Source organism: Lissotriton vulgaris, chromosome 2_2 (assembly GCF_964263255.1).
Source record: "Lissotriton vulgaris chromosome 2_2, aLisVul1.2, whole genome shotgun sequence".
Taxonomy (NCBI): domain Eukaryota; kingdom Metazoa; phylum Chordata; class Amphibia; order Caudata; family Salamandridae; genus Lissotriton; species Lissotriton vulgaris.
In genome coordinates, this window is record NC_141688.1 from 17,028,332 (window position 1) to 17,054,827 (window position 26,496).

Consider the following 26,496-nt stretch of genomic DNA (forward strand, 5'->3'; position numbering starts at 1 on the left):
CCTTTACTCTGGTATGAGACCGACTGCTGTGTAGCATACTCAGTTGGGATTTTTACCTGTACCAGGACACTGGCTCCATCCATGTAAAGCCTGAAGTCCACCCCCTAACTCAGGTAATTTGTCTTCATGTCTGGGATAAGGTTACCTGCATGTGTGCACACATGGGTGTTTGTGGCATATGTGCTCATTCATGCACACATGAATAGGTATATGTATACATGTATGTATCAAGATATGTAAATTGGGCTGTTGGACTGAAACACATGCAGAAGACGGTAGAAATTTGCAGGCATGCACATATCCGTGAAAATATGGTTATCAAGTTTCACAAAATTTATACCAAAACTGTCACCTGTGGCCAGGTGCTGAAGCTATGCCGATTCAGATTAGCCAGTTAAATTAACAGGCCCACCAGCTCTTCAGCAGTGAGGTTCCCCAACCCTCCCACCACCGTCCATCTTATAAGAGCTACATGACACCTAGGGAGATCCCCACAGCCACCCGCTATAACCAACTGCATCACGACATGGCATCATGACATGGCATCAAGGCTACATTACAAATGTAGACTTCATAGTAGTCCACAGTTTGTACCCCCCTAATGCCCAACGTGACTAGTTGAAGTAAGAGTTAAGAAATCCATGACCACTGACAGCCTGCATTCAATTTCCCTCCAAAAAATATGGATCTTAGGGAGCCCCATAGCATGTGTAATATAGTTACTCATTGGCAACCCCACTGGCAAAGGCTATTATCTATCCAACCTATCAGGTAGAGCCAGTTCCTGGTGATGTAGGAGAATATTCAGCTGGTTTAGCTTGAACGCCTAAAATACAGAAGCGTGCAGTTCCTTAGAAAAGAATAAAGTATTAGTAGAAAGTCAGGTCAGTGGAATATGCCCCAATAGGAGCAAGTGACCTCATAACCCAAAAAGTATCATGCTTCATCTGGGCATGCTCCTAGTCGGGCCAGCCCTGCAATGCCCAACTGGCACCTGCGAAGAGGCTCTTCTGGAGTGGATATATTTTGCCATTGCATGAAGTGTGGGTATGTGGGGTCTGAGGTCTGTAGTGTGGTGAAGCAGACTCAAAATAGGTGTCGTGATGCCAAGTTTGAATACATTTATTGGAACCCACTACCCTGATTAAAACAGTAATGCTCGTCTGGGATGCAATTGGTCCCAAGGAGCAGGCGTGACCCGTTTATAAAATGTTAGGTCAACATATTTCTTGCCTTTTGTGTGCTGGACCTTTCCAAATGCTCCTGGTTACTCTTATTCAAACCATTAGTTGGAACCCCACCTGTACGGCCACTTCCCATGGGTAGCAGCAAGCCACACCCCCATCATGGTCTTCCAGCTTGGCAGCATCTCAGGCAGTTCAATGGTGAGGGTATTATGTAAAACTGAAGAGTATATTCAGGATACAGCAGGCTTAGAGTGGATCCCAGTACTTCAGGGGTGTCTCAATAGGCACCTCCAGCAACTCTGCATGTTTTAGTAGTAAACGTAGTTGCTGGTATCAAAAATTGGGTCCCAGTCAGTTAATCTTGCTCTTAAAGCTCAGTGAAAGGTATCTCTCCATTCCCCACACGTCCCCACCCTCTTAGATGCCCAGCAGGTCCCATTTTATAAGCCCTTCCATCTCCCTGTGCCCATTTAACTGCCCCATCAGCTTCTCTCCCAACCTATAGCTCATGTTGCCTGCCATGGGGGTGGGCAGGTGGGTCATCCCCCTGTTCCCGTAGTCGCCCAATGTAGCTCCCTGGGTCCATAGTCTGTTGCCAATCCGGGATAGTTCTTGCTTTGTAGAGAAGGCAAAGTAGTTTACTACTAGGAATCACAATTGTAAGTGGTAGAGGCATAAATCAGGGAGGGCAATTCCATCCTCCAAGGGCTTTCTAGTCTGGGTACTCTTCGCTAACCTAGGTGTCTCCATGCCAACACCCTCGTGACATTTACTCAGTCCCATAAAACCCAACAGGGACCTGAAATGGAGTTTTTTGCAACACAGACATTTCGGTCAATAAATCATTTTGCAGAGGCTACCCTGAACATTAGGGAGAGTGGGAGTCCCCTTCAGTGCCCTGCGTCCACTATGAAGGGTTCCAGGATTCTGGTCAGGTTGTCCCTCATGAATATATCATGGTCTGTAGTCACGAAGATCACCAGATACCCAAGGGTTACAGATCATTTTAATTGGTAATGCCCTCTGACCCACACCACTGCAAATAAATTATAGCAGGCAGCGCTGCCTAGTACCCCTACCCAGCCTGAATTAGCCCAAGAAATTCCTGTTAGCCTTGACCTTGGCAACTGGGTCCGTGTACAATAGTGCCAGTATCCATCTTGGACATACTCCCATTCTGCAAAACCAGTTACTCAAATGAAAGTGCAGATTGTGAATGTAGCCACAGTTCTCTCACCAAAGGAGAACATACCCATGATTGTAGGGGCCCCTTGAAATCTAAAGGTGCTGACCACCTGTTTTTCCAGGCCTAGCAATTGGAATAAAAATTCTTGACCCTTTTGACCAGTAACTCATTCAGCCTAATAAACACTTTAAGCAAGTGCATCAATCCAAGAGACAGACTAGAATCATGCAAAAGAAACAATTGGACGGAATGTTGGACAATGCAAGCATTTCACCCCAGTCACAAGGATCTGGGTTAAATCCATCATTCATTTCCTCACCACACCAGTTTAGACCAAGCCATATGCAAATCAGTCTTGACCCTGTTCCTTGTGGGAACAATCCATGCCAGGTCCCCCCTGGACTGGAAAAGAATATTCTGGGACCGGTTTCAAGGCATCACCCTTCATCAGCCAGGCTAGCTTGAATCCAGTGGTGTAGTGTGCGCAGGGCCCCACATCCGAGAGTGATGGATTCAACCCAGATCTGCGACAGGGGGGCGAGTGTCTGAAAAGTTTCAGCGCTCTGTCCATAATCTTTGTGTTTGCACTGACAGACTAGAATCAAGCATGGAACTGGTGGGGCAGGGGAAGCACTGCCACCCTTCTGGACAGGAACCAATCCATGAAGACTGGGGTAGACACCTAGCTGGAAGCTGTGAAGGAAGAAGTCCCCGCTTATAAAAAGGTGAATGCCCTAAGGAGGTGCTCTGCTTCACATACAATTACCATTACCCATCTGTCTAGGACCTATGCGAGACATGTCAGACAGGTTCCATTGCGGAGAAGTCATCCAACTGCCAGAGTAGCTAAATGTCTTCAGATTCCACAGGGTATTCCATTGCCTTTATCCCTCCAGAAGGGTGAGCATTATCCATCCTAGACACAGGATATGTAGTGCGCCTGCACTGTCCTCCTCAGCCACCCATGGTGGGCATGTGAAATGGCTAGACCTTGGTTTTTACTGAAGGATGTTAGCACAGTTTCCGATCCATTAAAATTGGTTTAACTGATACAAACCTGGAGGTCGCGATTTGAAGGCCCACTCAAGAACCCAATTTCAGGAACGTTTGCCAAGTGATCATAAACTATGCACTGTCCAGCCTAATGCCTCAGATCTGTGGGTTGCACCACCAGAAAAATCACATACAGTGGATTTGAAAAATCAGTGCATTATTGATAAAATGTTAGATATCGGAATGACATCTAGCCGCATAATCCTTACCTTTGAGTTTCCCAGGTGTCAGTGCTGGCTTCCATGAAAAGGACAGACATCAGCGCACCTAGGAGTCATAGGTGTTGTGGACGTCACTTCTAGTGCAGACAGAACTGATAGACTCCACCTACTGGCATGCAGAGGTACTGTTCACGGAAAATCTTCCAAATCCAGTCCGACGCATGGGAAATTCAGAGTTAAGAAATCTGCGGCTACATATAGTGTCTACTAGATAATACATTACCAAAGGTAATTTACTAGCTCATTAGACTAACTCCCTCAAAAGCGGCTGCAGGTGTAATCAAAGGATCTGTCATGGGCATCTTGTAGATACCGAGACAATGAGAAACACCACACATAGGATTCCCAGATCATTTAAAGAGAATAGCCATGAGGCATTTTCTAATACATTTTTCAATTAGCCAAATTAAAAAGCCATCTGTGTTGCGACTACAGTTCTACCTCTTTCTATAACCCCAAATCTAGGGAATCTTCCCCTTAGAACATAACATTTGATGGGTCCCCATATTAAGGCAATGCGCTGATCAGCATATGTATTTCATTTTTTGTTAGTTTCCTTTCTTGTAGCCATCAAGTCCTGACAAATTGCTTAGGTGTTCTTATCCATAGGATAGTGGCCCCTGACCAGTCTGGGTTTATGCTATAGAGCGCTACGTTTCATAATATAGGTCAAGTAGATGCCACATAGTAAAAGACGGTCATCATACTTGTGTGAAATGCGGAAAAGGTATTTGATTCTGGCCCTACCATCTTACATAAGGTCAGATTTGGACTGGAGCTTATGGCCAGGGTGCAGCTGCTGTTTACTAACCCCATCGCCAGAATTAAAGTAAACAGAATATTTTCTGTTCAGTTGGGACTGGGATGGGAGACCAGGTGGTGTATCCGCTCACCCTTCTTTGTAGCAGCCCCCGTGCTAATAGCGGAGTCTAGAGGAATCCCTGGTATAGGGAATCTGATTGACTCATGACTGGATTGATAGAATAACCCCTCTGTGCAGATCACCGATTCTTTATTTGACAGATCCAGATACTCCCTGACTAGAGTCCTGAAGCGACTCATCTTTGGGAGTTCAGGCATCTGAATAAACTGGCACAAATGAATACTGTTCCTAATTACCTTGTGGAGAGGGTTGGAGGAGCAGGACGTTTCCCTGGAAAAGTCACAAGGGCTCTACATTTCTAGGAATTGCCACACAATTGACCCACAGGAATTTCAGATGTAACCTAGGCAGAATACTGAAGTAATGCATTGGGGAAAGCTGCCACTATCATGGATGGGCAGAGCAACAAAACTTCTACACTCCCAACATTCTTACACATGCTACAGAACACCCCATATGAAGTATTCAATGCATTAAAAAAAGTGGAAATCAGAGATTGCTTCTGTTGGACCAGCATGCCTAGGATAGTCGTATAAACATTGACAAGAGGACCCCGATCGAGGAATAGCTATCCCCAAAAGCTATCCCAATCTAAATTACTATTACTGGACAGCCCAGCTGCTGATGGCAAATGTTACACCTCCCAAACCTAGCTTGTCCTGATGGCAAAATGACAGACAATGTGTAAGAGGAGTTTTACAAACATATAGGATCTACCGTCTCAGACAACGTCTCTTACACATGTTCCCGAATATAAGGCATAAAGGCAATAGGTTGGGAGGATAGATTAACACTGGAAACACCACTGTGGGAAATTGACACCCTGGCAAAGATGAATGGCTTCGATGCTCTCAGACTGGGACTTGGACTTATCTAAGGTGGAAGATGTGTGGCAAGAGGGAAAGATGCACTTAGTTGAAATCCAGAAGTTACGAGCTGACTGATGGTCAATTTGAGGTATTTGAAAGTGAGACAGATGTTAGTGGGTACACAGAGTTATAGAAGAGACATTTGGAATACAGGATACTGGCACCACCACTACACAAACTTGTAATCCACAAATCTATAAAACACTTGTAACAAACTATCAATACCTGTGAAACACTGAAGGCCAGATGGGAACAAGACTAGAGAATTGATAACTCAGATTGGGTTGAGACATGCGGATATTCCAGAGCAGTAGCCAGATAAGTATCAACTAAAAGCCTTTTCCTGGTCTACTGTACAAAAACCAGATTATATAATTACGGACAACATGTGACAGCTGTCCAAGGGGATCTGGAGGAAGGAAAAAGGATATTTGTATATACTTCATGCATTTCTCCATGCATACAGACATTCTGGTCACAGGTTGACCACATTTACGGTCATGGTGGAACAGATAACCCTCAATCCATCCATGGTACTGCTGGAGATTGGGGGCATGAAAAACAAATATGATTAGTTCCTTAGCAACAAAGGCCGGGTGGTGGCTCAGCAGGCTAAGGTTTAGGGTGAAACCAGTGCCAAGCCTGGACAGTGATTAAAAACAGACTAGTGCATGCAGGTCGAAGCCACATAGCCAAGCAAGAGCCTGCCCCTGAAAGTTAAACAGACAAGGTATGGGACAAGTGGCTGGATTTGTGGTTTGAGGACTAAAGAGGATACAGGGAATAGATAAATGTGGGCTATGTAGGGGAATATGCAATATCTGACCCCTTAGAACTAGACTGGGAATGAAATAGGATTAAAAATCACATCTTGAAGGGGGTGCACATTTAACTTTGATGAGAATTCTCCTAAATGCATTGTACCAGGAAAGGTCTGACAGAATATTGCTGGATAATGGTCATACACAAGTTGGTTGAAACTGTTGGAAAATTAAGTTAAAAAATGTAATTAGCTCTTCATAAACTGAGGTGCAGTCTGCACAGGTTTGGCTTCGTCAACGCAAACTCGTTAGCCGTCTCTTGCATTTTTGCTTGCTTTCAAATGGTGAATAATCCCCATCTTGGCAAGTCAAGGGCTCATTCTACTCCTAGGATAGCAGCCACCAATGCTATTATGCCAAATGCACCTACTCAAGATATTTGCCAAATACTGTACAACAACCCTTGGGTCACTGCCTTACAAAGGTGTGAACTGACTCCAGAACTGATGCTCAGATTGACCAAGCCTCTCTTGGAGGCATTTGCTGAATGATGGTTCATCTTTTCACTGCTGTTCTTCAAATCTGCCTCCAGGATGAGGAGTCCTTCCATTCTATGTGAGAAATCGTGTTTGTTGCTTAAGAGGGGTTTCCACCAACACCCACCTTCCCAATCAATCACAAACCTTGCCAAAACACAAAAGTCACTAAATTGACCTGTGCTAAATGCTCTGGTAGCTTGGAACTTAAGCAGTCACGTCTAACTAAAGGCAATATGTAAAGTATTTATGCAGCACACAACGTAATAAAGTGAAAAGGACAATTTCAAACCAGTTTAGATTTGTTCTTTTGATCATAACTTTATTAAACAATTTTTCTATGCAGTAGAACTGGAGATATTGTATTGTAAAGGTTTAGATCAAAGTAGTGCTAAAAAAAGGTGCTAATTGCCACCTGAGGGTATCTTGCTGTGCTGGACAGGGACAAAGTTACAAGTTCAGGCTGACCTATGGAGCACAGGACCAAGTTTGGCCACTCAGAGGTGTACCTTATGTACGAGGTCTGTGTGGTGTTGTGAGATTTGAGTCAGCTGGAGTCTCTTCAATTAAGCTGTGCGTCGAAGCTTTGCGTTTCTTCGCATACTTTCAGATGAGGCTTGCAACTGTGCGGAAAGGATCTTCGAGGCTCTGCATCGGAGTTGATGAAGCCTTCAGTTAGACCAGGAGTTCTGATGCCAGTCAAGGTTCCAGGACCTGGAAAGGTGCAGTGGGGGGGGGGGGGGGGGGGGGGGGGAATTGAGCTATGCAGGGGTATGGGTGGAAACCAAGGACCAGGAACTCACTCCAGCAGAGCTCAGGAGTGTACCGATAGTTGGTCAAAGATGTTGATGTTGACGAGACTCTTTAGACGTCGACAAGGAGATTGGAATCGTCGTCTAGACCGATTTGAAGCTCACACACACCATCGTCGACACCGACTGTCGACGACCCGCTGGCACAGGTAGTAATCACTGTTGTCGTCAGAGCTGGAGACGGCAGATTGTCGGACGGACCGTCGACTCTCCAGTCGATGATTTAGCATGTTTTTAGTGGAAACATGCATAGGAGCTGTGGATGCCTGAGAGTTAGATCTCGGGGGCGTATTTGTAGCAGGAGGAGGTGGATACACAGCAGGAGCCTGCTGGAGTTGAAGTTTCCTCTTCTTTAGGGAAGGAGATGGCAAATCCTGCACACTGCTACGTATACAAGTCGCTCTAGACCAGGGTTCTTCAATCTGTGGGGCACCATCCCAGGGGGGGGGGAGAGCGCTCCACTCCGATCTTCCCTTTGTGCCAGTTCCTTTGTCTGGGTGATTCTCCCAGGAGGGGTCCAATTCCCGGAGTCGACAGCTTCGGCTGCAGTGCAGGCAAGTAGTCTCCTCTACTAAAAATGAAAGCAAACAAACAGACATGCTTTCAGATTTAGCAGAGGAGACCCCTTGCCTCCCACTGCAGCTGAAGCTGTCGACTCTGTGAATTGGCCGTGCAGGATAGAAGGCCACAGCGTGCTTGCAGCAGGAGTTGTGACCACAAGGGGGCCCTTTACCGAATTGCTGCAATGATCCTTGCAAAGTAAGTGTGTGCCCCAGTGCCCCCTAAAGTGTGTATAGTCTCTCTGCTATTTGGTTGGCAATGGTATTGGTTTTAAATTAGCAGTTGTAGTGCGCTCATGATCGCCTGCCAGGGCCCTCTAGCAGAAGTTCACACAGTACGTGACAGGAGCCTGCCAGCGGCGTCTCGCAGAGCAGCCCTGGATAACTCTGAGACAGCCCTGCTGTGGTGTGATGCGTGTGTCCGAGGTAAGGGGGAGGCGGCGGACCAGTGTTTGATTATTTTTGGGTGTCTGAGTCGAGGATTAATGTTAAATTAACACTGCTTTCTATGAGTGACCTATGTGCCTCAGCTGCCTAGTGCTCAGCTACTTTTCCACGAGTCCGCTGTGTTGACTCTTAATTTTAAATGTAGGCACCTTATCTGTGCTGCTGTTTGCAGGGCTGGGCAGGTAGCGCAAACTGCTTTTGGGATAATCATAATTTATTAGGGTTGAAGAGACTCGTTTTAATTGACTACAGTGCCATGGCTGCCAGCTCACATTGACTGCTGACCTTGTTCAGTGTCCGTCTGTGGCGGTGTCCACGAGTCAGCTGACTGTCACTTCATTTTTGGGGCAGCTGACAGGTGTGTTGTTGAGGAGCATCAGCTATAGCTACAGCCGAAGGTAGTAGGGACAGGTGAACATAGGACTGTGCCTATTACAGATTTAAAACTGGAGTTAATTGCCATGTTTTATGTTGCTTATGTGCTATAGTCCTTGTGTGCTGTGTTTATGTGTGACCTTTCAATTCTTGAGTTATGGCACTTTCACAGTTAATCGAATAAAGCAGTTATGTACATGCAACATAGTTTAAGTAATGCTTCGCCTAAATGCAATGTGATGCTCTAGAGTGGATGTTGAAACACCAGTGTTGTTTATGCAACATTTACAATGAATAATGCATATAAGCAGTGTCATGCCATCCTCACAATCACTCTGTAAAGATATGTCTGCCGTTTTAATCTTTTACCTGCTTGATACATACATGAGCATGTTGAGATTTAAAAGTTTTGGCGATCTAACACTGCAGGACCAGAGACCAGGAAAGCTTGCTTTGGGGTGGTATACGCTGCCTATAATCAGTTCTGTGCGTGCCCCTGTTCTCATCTCTGCTACCTCTGACTGGCTGGGAGGGAAAGAGAACAATTGGAGTACAGGGTCATAGGGCTTGACAGGCTGACTTCTGGTACCATGGTCAAACAAAACATAACCTGATGCTTAAAGCTGGTCATGTGAAATTTTGCTCGCGAGAAAGTGTCACTCACTGTTGTTGAATGTCACTCATAATTACACTGAAATTATGAAAATGTCACTCATAAGCAATCTGAAACCTTGGCAGCTATGAGGGGGGTGGGAGTGAGGGGGGAGGGGCGGGAGTCCTTCAGTTATTTTGGGAAGGGAGGGAAAGGTTGCCATCCGGGTTTGGGCCATGAATCAGGACGGTGGGCTCTGGTCTGCGGTTCTAAACTCATGAGGATCTTTGTGTGGGGCACCGAAGTGTCTGTGTTCAGGGATGTTGGTTTGCAGATTCGAATTTGAATCATCAAATGTGTGAGGGATGTCGGGTGGAGCCGGCCACCAGACGTCCGTTATGTTGCCATGTGGGTGAATAGATGTATGGGTGGAGTGGTGGATGTATGGGTGGAGTGATGGGTGGAATGGTGGATGTGTGGGTGATGGGGTGGATGGATGAGTGCGGGGATGGATGAGTGAGGGGATGGATGAGTGAGGGGATGGATGAGTGAGGGGATGGATGAGTGAGGGGGTGGATGAGTGAGGGGGTGGATGAGTGAGGGGGTGGATGGATGGTGGGAGAGGATGGATGCATGAGTGGAGGGATGGATGGGAGTCGATGGATGTGTGTATGGTTGAAGGGTAGATGGATGGGTGGAGGGATGGATCAGTGAAATGGTGGATGGATCGATGGGGTGGATGGTGGACGAGTCGGTGGATGGATGAGAGGTGATGGATGGATTGATGTATTGATGGGTGAAGGGGTGAACGAATGGATGGATGAGTGAAGGGGTGGCTGTGGGGATGGGTGGGTGATTGAGGAGGATGGATGGGGATGTATGGAGGAGTGAAGGGGTGGGTGAGAGGTCAATGGATGGATTCATGAGTGGATGAGTGGATGGATGAGTGGGTGGATGGGTGAAGGGTGGATGCAGGGATGGGTGGGTGGCTGGGTGAGGGGGGAATGGAGAGAGGGAGAGGGTGGATGGATGAGTGAGAACATGGATGAATGATTGGCAGAGTGGATGGGCAGGTGTGTGCATGGATGGGAGAGGAGCATGGAGATGGATGGGTCAGAGTGCATGCATGAGTGGGGGAGGGTGGAGAGCGGGATGGATGGGTGGATGGATGGATGAGTGGGGGGGATGGATGGATGAGTGGGGATGAGTGGGGGTTGAGTGGGTGGACGGATGAGTGACTGGGTGGATGGATGAGTGGGTGGGGGATGGGTGAGAGGGTGGTTGGATGGATGAGTGAGTGGTTGGATGGATGAGTGAGTGGATGGGTGGAGGAGTGGATGGATGGGTGGAGGAGTGGATGTATGGGTGGAAGAGTGGATGAATGGAGGAGTGGGTGGATGAATGGAGGAGTGGATGGATGAATGGGAAGATAGCTTGGGTGAAGGGGTGAATGGTTGGATGGATGAGTGGGTGGATGGATGGGTGGAAGAGTGGATGGATTGGTGAGGGGATGGATTGGGTGAAGGGATGGATGATGGATGGGTGAGGGGATGTATGGAGGGATGGATGGTGGATGGGTTTGCAAGTGGTTGAAGGGGTTTGGATGTGGATGGGGCACAGATGGAGGGACATCATGAATGGTGGGGGAGTTGGTGGATAACAAGGTGTACATGATGGATGGAGAGGATTGTGATGACTTCCTTTGCCTTGGAGGATTGTGTTTTGAGCTGTGTGGTACGCCTCTGTCGTTTCGCCACACCCACTCACAGGCCTGCAGTTTGCTAGGCACTCTTGTTGTGTTGAGCATTGTTTGCCGGATATGGCCTGTGGTGTGCGCGTTGCAGTCGATCATGTGGTGTGCCAGATTCCCGAGGTTTCTGTCGGGTGGTGGGGGGCCCCCAACATCTGGGGGAATTCAGCTGGGGGGCTCAACCTGGAAAAGTTTGAATACCTCTGCTCTAGACACACCTGACGCAAGGCTTTCTGCTTCAAAAAGGAGGTGAATCCTTATCCTTCAACCTCTGCAACCACAGGAGGCGACGCCCTTCCCTGTCCTTAAGGGTCTTAGTTGAGAAAGTCCTGCTAATTTTACATTTTCCTACCTCATGCTCTGGATAGAGGCAGTAAATACACTTCTTGTGAGGGTCCTCTGAGAAGAGCCGCAATTTCCCACAAAAATCACATGGTCGAAACAAAAACTTCTTACTTGAAGACATCCCAGAAAACTGTAGAAATCCAGAAAGAAGTTGAACTGAGCAGAGCTCAGGGAGACTTCCCTTCACACGACGTGCAGTAGAAAATCTGAGGGCCTGTGCCTCTGAGGAGAAGGTTCTAGAGGGATTCTTGCGCCTGATTGGCTGTAGTTTGGACTAGCATAAGGACCTGGATAGGCTATAAAAGTGTTTTTCTTTTAATGTATTCCTATGTGTGAATGCTAACCTTGGTACTTATGAGTATTTATGGTTTTAGAATGTATATAATTAGGTTTGTATATACATTAAGGATTGGTTTTATTGCCGTTTTATTTACCGTGGGGCTCCCACTTCGACGATGGGGAATATTCAAACATGAGAATCTATGAAAGACACCCCAATACTGGAGAATGATCATTTACAAATTTTACTCATAATCCTTTCTAATTGCGATGGAGCCCCTTAGTTCGCTACCGCAATATAAAAGTCAAAGGAAGCCAATGTATTAAAAATTAAAATCAATACATGAAGGACCAATATTCCTTAATAGTGGAAGCAAAAATCTAGTGCTCACCTTATTATGTGCAAAATAAAGTGCATCGTGCTTTGGATGAAAAATTCTCACAGGGCAGGAGCTTGACAGTCCACCCTCCTTGGTGTGGAAACGCTAACAGAAAGTGCATAGTTCGTAAAATGAACCGTGTGAAGATAAAATCTAAACTGAGAATTGGTAGAAAAACTTAGATAAAATTGTAACGGGGCAGCAAACAAGCGGGGCACTCCCATATCACCTAGTTGCTGATAATTATGCATATTGGCCCCAACTGGAAACTCTTCTTTGATAATGGCCTTGGCGTTTTGAGGGATTTTTCAGGATTTTCAAAACAAGTATCCCAGGCCTATCATGAGATTTATCCCTCAGATAATGAAGCAAAGTTATCTTTAGGGAATTATCAGATTTTAACACCTTGGCTGTGACGTGAATTCCGCCGCTGTGCTGGACATTCAATTCTTGGGAGTGGTTCCGACTGCCTCCAGTCGTCGTGCGCACATGCCCACAGTGACTGACGGCCAGGGGCCGTCAGGAGCACAGAAGGGGATAAGCAATCCTTGACATCTCTTGAAAACATTAAGTCCTCTGAAAGCCAAATCGTGGCCCATAAATAGAGGAGCACTGCCAAAAAGTCTTCTATAAACTCTAGGCCCAGTTCCGTAGGACAGAAGGTGAGGGCACTTTTGAGTGTCCTCAGTAGTCTTTTGATAAATGTATTTTCTATTACTTGGACCTGTTGGCTTTTATTATATCCCCAAAACACGGTTCCATATGTGGCAATAGAGACATTTAGTACTGTAAAGTCCATTCATTCACCAGTTTGTGCACCAATTCACAAGCAAACCAGAATAACGCATCCACAGCACTACTGAGCTACTGTGCTCTGGTGGTTAAAAGTGATGACTATTTCATCTGGTTATTGAATAAATTGCCAGAGTATGAGAAGGGATTCACTTTTTAAATCTTTCCCTGAACAATAAAAGCTTTAGTTTGTGGTTTTAAGGCCACACACAACATTATGTAGGATTTAATAAAATTAACTTAGATCAAGGGAAAACAAATACACTTAAAGCATCAAGAGATTTCTGCAAACTCATAGCTGTCCTTGCCATTAAAACTAACGTCTATAGACGTTGAGTCAATTTGGCCACAATTTCAGTTCATTTATGAATTGCAGTCATTTGGCATGATGATGGGACGATTTAAAAAAACGAATTAGCAAGACGTAAAAAGGTAACCCATGCTTGGTAAGAACCTCCACCAAGTTCAATTTGTACTAGAGCAGTTTAAGTCAATTTAACCAACTTGATTAAGAAGCCCATGTAAGCAACACTACCCTATGAGAGAAAGTTCTTTACAAATCTAATGTTATGATAAGTTTAATGGCTTCACTTTGTAAAATTCCACAAGAAAGTTTGTAATAAATTAAAATATATATATATTAGTGCATTTTCATAATCCACTGCTACAGACTTTTGCACAAATCTGATAGCATGCAGTACTGAATGACATTGCCTGAGGAGTTTAATCAAGTGGAACATTTCAGCAAGTATCAAGCATAAATAATTCCCTCTCAAACCCACCACATGTTCCACTCAGCTTAACCCCAATTGAAGTGGTATAAATACGGAAAGGATAAAACCTTAACAAAAACATTAGTAACAAAGTAGTTGCACTTCTGCTCAATCACATCAATGTCAAGCACAAGTAATACCCAATTTGTGAGGTTTAAATCTATAGTTCTAAAAACAATTCTGCCCTCACGGCTGATGCTGGAATGTTGTATTTTTTAGAAAATGCTAATACAAATATTTAAACTTAAACCATTCTGCAATGCAACCAACACATTCCAAATACCTCAAAATACTTACTAAAGAGCTTTAACAAAACTGACGAGACTTCCATCCTTGCTGTGAAGCTTCGGATGGAGAAGGATACCAGCGCATCTGTAAGAGACGCAAACAACGGGTTAGCAACAGACCAAGATTTGAGATTACATAGAATAGGATTTACTGTTAAACTGCATTATAAATTAAGTGGTGTAAGATATTGGCACACTCATTTGTTCAGCAACTTCCAGCCATTTGGATCTTCTCCTGAATACCTCTCAACATTACCTTACTAAGCGAGACCTGTACATTATTGGTCATCAAAAAGCAATTAAGTAGAGTCAGATTTTTTTTTCTCCATTGCATTATACTACTATGTATCGAATGACATTCCCAGTAGAGACGTCCTAGCACCTATTGGTTGGATTGCAAACCGTTCAGTTTTGCATACCTATAATTTGCAAGCATGTGATAGAAACGTGTAACGCCCTCTGCCCGTGGGAATATGCACAAGTACCACTTTATGCAGAGCAGTGTAACTGAACCATTCTTGTAATTAGTTTGTAACAGTTTACTTGCTAAAGTAAAACCGTTAGCTGTTTTTTTGCTGTGAATTCATCTTCGTCCAGCAGTTTATGCTGCAATGCTCCGGAATAAACCACGCTTCACATTTGCAGCTGCTAACCTACATACACATTCTCTAGTTTGAGGTACAGTCACCTATTGCATGCATTTTGCTTGCCCTCCAAGAGGTAGGTGCAGAGTTAAATGTGAACGAACTAAGATTACTATGTGAAAAATCATGGGGAATCATGGTGTACAGAATTTCTGCTACCAAATTAGGTAGGAGCACCCGTTTAAGCAGCATGGTGTTGGTTGGTCTCCCTACCCAAAAAAACAATAAAACTCCCTGTATAGATACCATAAGCAAATTGTTCCATTAACAATGGCAAAGGTGAAAGTAACTACTTGCAAGAATGCAGTGCCACTGGTAAGCGACCGCTTGGTTCAAGCCAATCCACGTGTTTCATGGAAAGAGTCAAGCCCAGAAGCAGAAGACCATATTAGGCTACACCCACTCAATCTTGAGACTCCTTTGCACAGCCCAGGAGCTGGGCTTGACTCATTGCAATGAACTACAGAGGAGGAGTTAGTTTTCTACTCTACCACTGGCCTAGAGTTTCAAGCCCTTTGCAGAGGCCTAAAGATTATCCATACCTGGATAAGGGTCTAAGAAACAAGTCCCAATTCTCATTGGAGAGACAAAGCTGAATAAGGCAATAAAACCATCTCCCAATTTCTCATCTGTTACAATATAGTGATCACATTGTGCTTTTAAAAAGGTGAGTTGTGAGTCTCACTGGAAGAAAGCACAAGAGAACTTCCATTGTGTTGAAGCACCACATCAGGACCTCCCCTCCAAACGAAAACAATGTATTAAAAAAAAAAAAAAAAAAAAAAAAAAAAGGAGGTACCAGCCTCCACCAAACTGGCCTCTAGTTTGAAGCAAACTTCTTAGGAAGTCACCACAATACTTAATGCACTTTAAGTTTATGACCCGGGCGTCCTCACTGTCAGTTCAGATATCAGAACAGCAGAAGCACCACCTCCTCTATGATCTGGCTGATCGCCAAGGCCCTTCTGTCCAATCTAGAAGTTCTCCAATTCACAATGAAGAGCTCCGAATCTACACATGTGAGGGACCATCTGCTAGATGCTGTACTTAGCAACATTCACAAGCTCCATGTGGGTCCTCCAACGCCCCTCCCTTGGACCGATCTGCTTGTGACACTAATCTGGGAAACTGACTTCTCTCCCTGTTCCTACTCTAGCTCCGCTGATGGGGAGGAACTGGTCGAATCTCCCCACCAACCAATGGTTTGTTCCTTGACTGCCGCGCCTCTGGTGCTAGGCAAAGTGCCAGAGATATCTAACAGGAACTTTAACATTTGGATCCAGACCTCGCTAGATTCGTTAGCCCCACTAAAAATTCTACACAAAAAAAACTAAGGCTAAAGAAGCGCCATGGTTCACCCTTAAACTACGAGAGCTGAAACAAAAGTGCAGGAAACTAGAGAGGGAATGGAGACAGGCTTCAGAAGTAGAAAGTCGAACCAACTATAGAGAAGCGATCAGGAAGTATAAGGTGGTAATAAAATGGCGCAATCCTCCTTTTGTGAGCAGAAGATAAGGACTGCAGCCAATTCCCCAAGGGAAATCTTCCAGATCAAGAAAACTCTCGTTAAGATCCCTCAAAATCTCCCTGACCCCAAAGAGGCCCAAAACCGCTGCGATAAACAGGCGGAGTATTTCCATCAAAAAATTGAGCTTATCTCCCTCTCCTTAGCCCCCTCTAAGAATGAATCTAATCCTCCGCAAGCCGAGAACATCACTGCAACTTTCATTGCCCTCTTACGGAATTCCCTTTGCTTGACGAGGAGTCATTGCATACCTTAATGCTAAAAGTGTTATCTGGCTCTCCCACTGACCCAGCCCCTCCCCGTCATCTGCTACCAGTTGCAGATAATTAGACCAGCGATTCTGAGTACACTAAACACCTCCATTGCCACAGGAACATTGGCATGGAAACGCGCACAAGTTAGAGCCCTATTGAAAAAACCCAATCTTGATCCTGCAATTATGGCTAACTACCGCCCGATATCCCTCCTGCCTTGGCTGGGCAAACTGTTAGAGAAGCACATCAATCTATCTCTGGTCAACCATCTGGAGTATCACAACCTACTCCATGATTCCCAAGCAGGCTTTCGTCCGAAGCTCGGAACGGAAGTTGCCCTTCTGGCAGTGACAGTCAACCCAGAGAGACCTGGATCAAGGTAGCACCACAGCAATTATCTTGCTAGACCCGAGTGCCGCCTTTGACACAGTGGATCATAACATCCTGCTAGCTCGTATTAGGCGCCTCGGAGTAACGGGGCTAGCTCTCTCCTGGCTGGAATCCTTCCTGGAAGACTGGGTGTTTCAGGTCTCAGAGGGTGCCACTCATGCCATGGCCCCTCAACTGGGGGTCCCGCAGGGTTCCTCTTTAAGTCCAACCCTATTTAATGTCTATATGGAACCCCTAGCAGAGATTGTGTGCCCGTTCGGCATTGAAATGGTCACCTATGCAGACGACACCCAACTGGTGGTTGGCTTAAACCATCCCAAGGGCTCGTCGAGCACTCTGGGCAGCTGCTTAGAAGCTGACTGTTGCTTTCACCCACCCGTCCTAAGTGCTACGAGGCCTCAGGGTAGAAGTGCACTCTATAAAACCCCACTACATTACATTCTGGCAGTCCGCCTCTGGTTGCTTCAAGATTCTTAATGTAATTGGGATGGTATTTTATATATTAATTTACTTCTCTATTGCTATTGAGGCTTTGGTACTTTTGTATTCTTTTCTGTTTATCTGAAGTTTTTCCCTCATTCTCTTTACACTAGGCACCCAGGAATCATTTCTCCTGGCTACCCTCTGTTTTTCCATTTAGAGACCCAGGCGTAGAAGCCAAATTATTCTCTATGTAGCAAGTAACCTTGGGACCTTGTGGGCATAATTGTCTGTCCTATGTAAATGTGTATTGTTTTTATTATGATTTTAGTCTGTCTTGGCTGTGGCATGTAGGCAGGAAATTGAGGCTGTCTTTTATGTATGATGTACCATATATTTGTTGTAAGTCTGTTCTTATATGTGTACTTTAATCTGTTTGTACTTAACAGCCCTGAAGAAGTCCTGTGTATGAACAAAATGCGCCGGCTGTTCGCTGGGCTCGGTTTCTCAGAATAAAAAATAAAGAAGAAACACTGAAGAGGTTTTGTGTTCTGCGGATATGGACAATTGACTTACCTGTGTTGATTGAAAGATTATGGGTGGTGCACCTTTGCTGCACTTTGAGAAGTTGCCAAAGTCCTCAAGAACAGAATGCAAAATTGGTCTCAATTCTCTGCTCAAACTCCTCCGATGTGCTATAGCGTGTAAATCTCTATGCTAAAGAGTACACATGATAACTTTGCTGCTGATGGAGCTCCTACCTTCCCCAGAGGAACTCAAAAGGACCAGCCCTAGTCTTAAACACTTGTGTGCCTCATTCAGTTCCCCAAGGGGAATCAAGTCTGTTTCTGCTGGGCCATCACAGAAGGAGAATGGCCAAATCCTCATAATAAGTCCAGTGTCTTGACATACTTAAGTACCAACATGCAGTGTCTCAGACAGGATAATGCAGTCATTGTGCCTCTGTGGCAACCACGTTCATAGAGTCTGCTCTGGAGTGCCTTGCACCCCCTCAAGTCCTACAGTGTTTGGGGAGGTTGTCAGCTGCTAACTCTGAATTAGGTCAGGTCCCTACTCTAGCAGAGGATTGCTTGGGAAGCTTTACCCCAACACCACTAGATTCAGTCACCATTCAATTGTTTAGTCCATTAGCAACTGACTATCCTCCCAACAAAGATAAGTAAAGCTACTCCACCATAGAGACCACAGTAAAATATGAGGACAACCTGAGGCGGACTGCCACATTTTAAACCTCTAGAAACTTAACTAGTTCCCATCGCTCCCAACCACTATGGAAGTTAAAGATACTGGCTTAGGACAAGTAAGATGGACAAACTGGTTCCATTAAGTGGGTCGGCAAGGCCCTTCATGCGTTTGTGCAGAACTTGTATATAGACATACTAAAAATACTATCCATACAGGGCACTGCCTTTCAGTTCCATCCCAATGGCAATGCCAATCTCAAGCAACATGACAGCAGCTCCAGAAGCCCCAATCAAAAGCCTTTCTATGTTGTGTAAGGTTTATTTCCAAAGCCAATCTTAAAATTTTCCAATTAAGAGTTGGCAGACCATCCTGTGGAATTAAGGGACTTCTAAGTCATACCTATCCTACTGCAGACTTCCCTCGTTCAGACTGACTGGTCTGGACACACTGCATCTTTGAGCATTTGCCTTGCAGCAGGCTCCACTCAATAGACTATTCCATAGTGTTGAAGTACCTTCGGGGAAAAAAATCAAATTAATCACGTAAAAAATGTGTTTGAGCCGCGTGCAATCTTATCTTCGGCTGAAATCGCTAAGCCATAGGATAGCAGTAAAATAAATAAGCCCTGTCCCCTCGTCTGATATTACTAAGGCAAAGGCGGACCCATCTTCCAGAACTTGGTCATTAAACTATGGAAGCTTCCCATTCTAGAGACAAGCTGCAGCCCACTCGCCTCCTAGATGGAGTGGGGGTCTACCTTCTACCCAGTGTTTTATTAAACAGGGGGTTGGGTAAGCATTTTCTTCAACTCTGTGCCAAAAGGTCAAGAAGCATGTAACACGGATTATGGTCCAAGTCAGGGTCACTAGGATGAACGTTTCAGATCAAGCAAATTTGATTCAGAAGATTTTTTACTAGGAGCAAAGGGGAAAAAAAAGCACTGTAATTACCATTGTCGCTTAGCTTGAGTGCATGGTTCTTAAAATAACTGATATTTCCACACCTCTTTATTCCAAGGCCGACAGCTCCCAGGAAATCCACCAACAGGACTCTACACATGACCAAATAGCAGAGATCCCCCACCTCAATATTACGCATTAACCATCCACACTTTCACCTCCTTAGCTGTGTGCATTTCTTTTTTCACCTTGCTGCGATGAGAACATCCGGCTTTGCAGCCATTGAGCGAGACTGGAGAATTCCCCTCGTAGGCGATTGAGGCCATCAATGCAATCTGTCAATTGCTTTAGTTTAGGCAGGGTGACAATAGCATTCTGAGAACTGGAGCAGGCCTTGGCCAAGTGATAAGCTGTTGACCTTGTGACTTAAAACGAATGTGGAAGCCTTTCCATTTTGGCAATAACACCTGTGCATAAGTGAGCAGCTAGCTTTTTAAGATTAAACGGTTTTCCAGAAAGAATATGGTTCTGCATTGTAGTCATATCTTTCTCAGGATCACCCTTAGACTATTTTTCACCAGATGCATAAACAGACGATTTTTATATTTTTTTTTAACTCTATTAAACATTGCTCATCATACATTGCATAAGGATATTAAGACCACTTTCAACAGAATGAAGGTTCAATTGAAAGACTTTACAGTTCTGAACTTGGCGACCAAATTTCGAACTCAAAGGACACTTTTACGGCCTAGTGTTTTACATAGACTAGTCCGTACTCTTGACAGCAAGATTCCAGCTTTCTGTCAATTTCCCCCTTCCGTAGCCCCACATCTGTGCCCCTGTGGATCGCCAGGCACCCCACATTTTTTTGGGGCAGCCATGGCTTCTGTAGGTCACCTCTTCCACCCACTGGCACCTGAAAAGGTCAGACTCATTCTGTAAAGCTTAGGGAGTACCTTTGCAAAATTTCCTTGCAATGTTGCGCTTGGCCACTCTGCTAGTAATTAAACAAATTGTGATATCATTGCCAGTTTTCCTCCTCTTGCACCATCAGTATAAGCCATTTTGCATCAAGGGGCACCTTTAAGGAAATAAAAAAGGGACATTACCTCCATTAGCTTGCGCCAAAACTCTTGAATCACTGGACAAGCACAGAGTATGTGGAAGAATATACCCTCCTGGTGATAGTCGCGGAGGTACAATGCTGTATCGACTGTTTACTCACTTCATGTAGGAGTGTCCTTGGGTAATATGTTCTGTTTAAGAGCTTAAGTTGGACTCATTTGAACCTGGCTCAAATGGCCATTCACCATGGGCTCTGGAGTGCCTCTGAACCATCAACATCTGTCCATAAAGTCCTCAGTCCAAGCGCTTCTCAGGGCTCCCAGCAGGTCAGGGGAATTTATTGGTTTCCTATAGATTGTAGAGATCCTTTTGTCAGGTATTGGCTCTGAGCAAACGATCTTCCAGAGGGGATGCTTCAGTGAATTTCTCTTTGTCAGTACGCCAACTTCACTGAGCAAGTCACTGTGCCACAAAGGAGTGAGATGAGAGTACGCATTCCAACCAAATTATCCTCTAGCTTAACTCCATATCAGGGCAACCAGCCCAGTGTGCTGTGGCTTTCCTTTTTCAGTTCTCTTACAGTAGAGTATTGCCTTGTGGCACCATGACTCATTAATTATATTCAGAAAAGGGGGTGGTGATTAACAGAGTGTCTGAATTAAGCAGACCACTCTCACCCAGTCCAAAGATCAGGGCTTGATCCATCACCGTTATTTAGCTCACTGCACCATCCCAGCCAGAACCTGGCTATATGCAAATCAGTCTGTCCCTGGCCCAGTGCATCATGGGAACAGGGCAGACTAAACTACCAAGCCTATTCTTCACCAGAAAGGAGACAAGCTTCCGGGGACCGGTTTCTGGCTTTTCAGCCGTCGGCCCGGCTTGCTTGAATCCTGATGGTGCAGTGAGAAAGGGACTCATGTCTGAGTATACCCTGCCACACCTATAGTGGCCAAAAACGATTCAGAAAAGGGGGTGGTTCCCATGATTCACAGGGACAGACTAATTTGCATGTAGCCAGGTTCTGAGCTGGGATGGTGCAGTGAGCCAAAAAACGGTGATGGATCAAGCCCTGATCTGTTGACTGGGTAGGAGTATTCTGCTTAATTCAGAAACTCTGTCCATCACCACCCCCTTTTTTGAATCATTAATTATATTGACACAATAGTCCAGTGTAGGAGAGTAGGGTCTGCAATCCTATGGTCACCCCAGATTTTTGCTTCACTGGTTTACGACTTTCCGTGGCTGTGGGCCTGCTAATCAGACCAACAGCCTAGCTGTTCTCTCTCTAAATTGACATCCATGTACTTTAGGTGCCTTTACCAATTGGTATTGGGACACTCTTGTAAGTCCTTGTACAGTGTACCATAGGTACCCAGGGCATGAGTGAACCCAAGGCCTACCAGGGGCTGCGGCATGTATTATGCCACCCCTGGCTGGCTATCCAAATCTGACACAGCTGGCTGATCAATCAGCTGGGGCAAGGTGGTGTAATCACCCTTTGCTTTAGATATAGTATACCTATATCTAAACCTAAAATGGACACATACTCCTATAAGTCACTTCTATGGCAGGCCTTAACAATCCTGAAGGCAGAGTGCTTGGAATTATGTGAGATGGTGCTCTAGCATGAGCTGAGCCTGTCTGCAGCTTTCGGAACCAAGTCCTTTAGCCGTTTCCATGAGAACGCTATCCCATATACTCTTAAGTGCATTATAATCCTCGCGGTTATTGCTAACTTTGGCATAGCATTATCAAAACCTGTCGAGTAAGGTGTCATACGAATTGGAAGACTACCCCCCTCGTCAGTTCTGGCGACGGGGGTAGCAATCCACCCTTTGAGAGGGACACGACATGTATGTAACTGTGAACCCCGATTAAAGTTAACTCCAGCCTCAGCATCACAAAATGGATGCTGCCACCACAGACACTAGTTGGACCTCCTGCTGCTGGGAGTCCTTCCAGCGAGGGAGGCCTGGACAAAGGGTTTCCTGCCTTGGGAGGTGCTAGCACCACCCCAGACATGTTTGTGTATTGGGTAGGACAGGCCTGAAAGGAATGAGACATGCCTGGGGCACACAAGGTGTCCCTGTGCATACACCGGTTCAACCAGTTGCTGGGGCACTCCAGCCCCAGCTCTGGCATGAAACTGGACAAAGGATAGGGGGTGTAACCACCCCCCTTCCTGGTCCCACCCATAGGAGGGACCTAGTCATAGTACAGCCCCCTTTAGGAGAATAAAGGTAGGAGCTGGTCCCATTCCAAATTAGATTAATCCCGATTTGAAACTCTACAAGAAGAAACTCTGAACTTCGACATTCTGCTCCACAGAAGACTGAAGAAATTTCCCTTGTGGCCAAGGAGTGACCACCCTGCACAAGCAGGCACCATCAAGCGTTCCAGCGGTTCACTTTGTCGTCTTCCCTGGTGGATCCAGACTTCAGAGCCCGACTAGACCCGGACTTCCAGACCTCTCCGACCTCAGCTCACATCTGCAGCACAGCTGAGATCCGTGGGTGCAACGAGACATGTGGGACCTGCCATCTTGAAGAAACTGCACTTCGCTTCCATCACGACTTCAGAGGCATCCTCGACAAAGTGCTTTGGGGATTGAGAAGCCCAGCCCCGAGCAGCTCCTGCACAGAAGATCAGCCCTCCAGCATCCACGAGATCTGCGTGGGGCCCTTTTGCTGGATTGCTGCTAGACGCGTTGTCTGGTCACTTGCCGGCTGGCTAGTGGCCTCCTAGACGACGATCCACGACATCAACACTGCTGGTCTGGTTGCTCCAGACTGGCCCTTGCTTCCTTCCAAAAGAGAAGTACCCCGGACCCTCCTGGTCCGCACCTGACAACTTTTCCACTCACCGCGTGGGTTGCCTTTGCCAAGGCCTGTTGATGCCGAACCCGGAACCAACACCGCCGACAGTGAGAGCCTGCGTGGGACAGCTCGTGCCTCCATCCTGGTCGAAGACAACTCCTGGTCCACGTGGCTGTAGAGTCAAGCGTCCACTCTTCACCTGATCGCGACAACAGCATCTGGTTCCTTCCTGGTTCCACACCAGTCACTGGCTAGTGACTGAACATTGTCCCCTCTGCTTTCAGGTCTTCATCTTCCTTGATCCACCCTTTGATCACTCCGGACATCTTCCTCCTGGTCGCGAGCAGCATCCTTTCTTCCAGGCTCCATAGACTTCAACGCGGAAACCAGACACTGACACCTATGCACCCGCAACCCGTGGGTGAGGTAACAAGAGCATTTCGGTGCTCAAGGGTAGATTAACTCTCAAAGTGTCCAGATTTCGGGTCGTTTTAGTCCTACCTAGTCGGAACCGTCTAATACTTACCTTTTCGTAATTTGTACTGTCCATTGACTTGGTTACGTATCTCGCGTGTGAGTTCACACTCTGCACACGCGTCCCGTGGGCCTCCCATTACTTACCTAAAGTTAGGGTAGTGTTGTCCCAGCGATCCTACAGCCTCTGGAGAGCTTCATTCCTTCTATTGATTTCCTTATACCACTTGTTTAGTATATGGTTTCTCATGCCCCTAGGGCACCATTGTAATTTGTGCAACTTAAACTTATTTTTCCTAACAGTCTTGTCATGTGCTTAGCCCTCTGATCTCAAAGAGTTCAGAGGTGTTTAATAAATATCTTGTTTATTTTTATAACAACCTGTGTGGTGTCCTTTCACTTGGTATTCAAGGGGTTATATGTGGTAAAACAGCTGGCTTCACATGCCAAAAGAGTTTAGCCTAAGACTGCTTTGTCCCTGCTACCATTAGGATAGCTGGTCTATAAGGTTGACTTACAACCAATCACCATAAGGGTTGTTTGGCCTGATACAAGGTGATCACTAGAACTAGTGAGCATCATCTATCAGGCCAACTTCTCACAGCCGGTTCATGCCAGTCTGAAAAGACTCAGTTGTTGATCCCCAACTGATGCCCAATAGTATTTCTGGATATCTGGGATTACAAGTGCCCCTCCCTATATACCTCTTTGCAATTTACCCAGAGCTATGCGCAGTGGACCTCTGTTCAATAGGAGCAAGCAGAGCTCCTGGTCTACCTTCCTGAAGAACTCTAATGGAACAGCATGTTTTGAAGCACATAGGGTGTGGGAGGGCCATCATTTTAAAGTCGCTCAGCCCATTAAGGACAGTGACCGAGCACACCAATGTGCCACATGGTCATGGAATACATAGTTTGGGAGGGTGGGGGGGGAGGGGGGAGGGGAAGGAGTATGTTCCTACGATTAAACATGTGGGTCACAGGTGACCTATGAAATCCCTCCATCACCACTGGTGATGGTTCAGTCAGCAGGAGTCAGGGCACAGGTTCCATCAAAGTAAAGATTATGGACTTAATTCAGTTTATTCGATAGCCGAAATAGTATTAAAGTATTCTGGCTACCGTGAAATATGGTTGTGTGATGTACAGTAGGATGTAGTTGCCATAGAGTGCGAACTCTTCGCAGCCTCCTCCTGTCCTGATTCCCCATATTAGCGGTTCCAGGCAAATCCAGGCTGCAAGTAGTTAAGAGTGCCAAGGCAAAAATTATGGGCGAGAGCCCATTCCCGCCGGGTTACTTGTTGAAAGGATTTTCTAGTCTTGATCCAATGCCCTGCAACATTACCATGAGCCGACTCCTTCACAATCCTATTTGATAACTTAACAGATGTCAGTCCACGGCTGTCTGACCCTCTACCTCCGTTTTGTTTTAATCTGTGCTGAAGTCTGGAAGACTCCACTACACAAAAGATTTTACTTGTATACCCAAGTCAAAGATCTTTCATTTCATGCTAGTACTTTGAAGTGGCCTTACAGATACATAAAGTGCTACACAGATTGTAACTAATTAGGTAAATTATTTGGAGAGAAGAGTATCTAATAACCTTAAAGTAAAGCTGCAGCTGTAACACCTTGTGAAGTTGAATTGCATCGAAAATCCAACCCTTTTAATGGATGAGACTTTAAAAACTCTTAAAGGCCACCCTTCATTTCAAAATTCAGGAACCATACACAGGAGGGTTGTGAAGGTTTCAAAGAGTTGGTAACCAGACAGATCCACAAAACAAATGCTGGGAGACATACCAAAATTCAAAAGGTGCTTTATGCAGATTGGCACAGGGGAGAAGTTTGTGTCAAAAAAAACTACTCACTATACACACATACATACATACACACAACCTACTGGTAGTCGCCAGTGGGTTCTATTTCAGACGATGTTTCCATGAGAAAAGTTTGCTTATAACTTGAGTAGTTTGACAGATCTTGACATTTTCAAAACTAATTTGCACTCCAGCTGCTGTCTGGAAATCTTTGGGATGATTAGTCAAGCAGGGGTAGAGAAAAAGGGATCCAAACAAGAGTTCCCCATGCAATTTCCCATAGAAGTTTAGACTGGACTACAGCCTAGGCTGCTGAAAGGAATTAAACCAAATTTGGCAGATAGCTAGATCTTGATCCAGAAAAAGTTGTGATTTGGTGTAAATCTGTTCAGTGGTTTTGGAGTTGTTAAAGAAAAAAAGATTTACATTTAAATATGTGGAGGTTCAGCAGATCTCAAAAGGAGATTAGACTGGCTGCCACCACTTCAACCAGGAAGTGGTGGCTGCCGTCTAGGCACTCCGACTCAAGAGTCCCAATAAAATACTTTAATATAAATGTAGGGTGTAGGAATACCCTGGCCCTCTAGATATACTCTGACCCACGTGCGTGGAGCCCCAAACAATTACCCCAATTTTGCCATGGATATGAAGATTAGCAATTTAACAAAAAACAAAGTGGTTTGTGCTCCCCTAGGTGGTGCAGGGCCTAGGGGAGGGAATACATACATCCAGGGTGCAAGTGGCCGGATTTAGAAAAGGGGAGGGGGCCACATGGTTTAACCCCTCCACTCACCCCAGGCTACCTCCCGGAGGGGGAATACAGCACCAGGTATGCTATCCCCCAAGGCCCAGACTTCCCAAAAGAGGGTAAGGGAGAGCCGCACTGATAT

The 26,496-nt window shown here is 45.6% G+C and overlaps 1 protein-coding gene across 3 annotated transcripts in view; it reads right to left on the bottom strand.

Moving 5' to 3' along the window:
- The window catches only part of RBPMS2 (RNA binding protein, mRNA processing factor 2), a 193,118-nt gene that overhangs the window by 18,683 nt on the left and 147,939 nt on the right, over positions 1–26,496 (bottom strand). For all 3 annotated transcript variants that reach the window (XM_086959189.1, XM_086959191.1, XM_086959190.1), the window contains one exon: positions 14,099–14,173. In XM_086959189.1, the coding sequence (XP_086815315.1) occupies positions 14,108–14,173 (66 nt within the window). In that variant the 3' untranslated portion in view covers positions 14,099–14,107. The remainder of the gene's footprint in view (positions 1–14,098; positions 14,174–26,496) is intronic.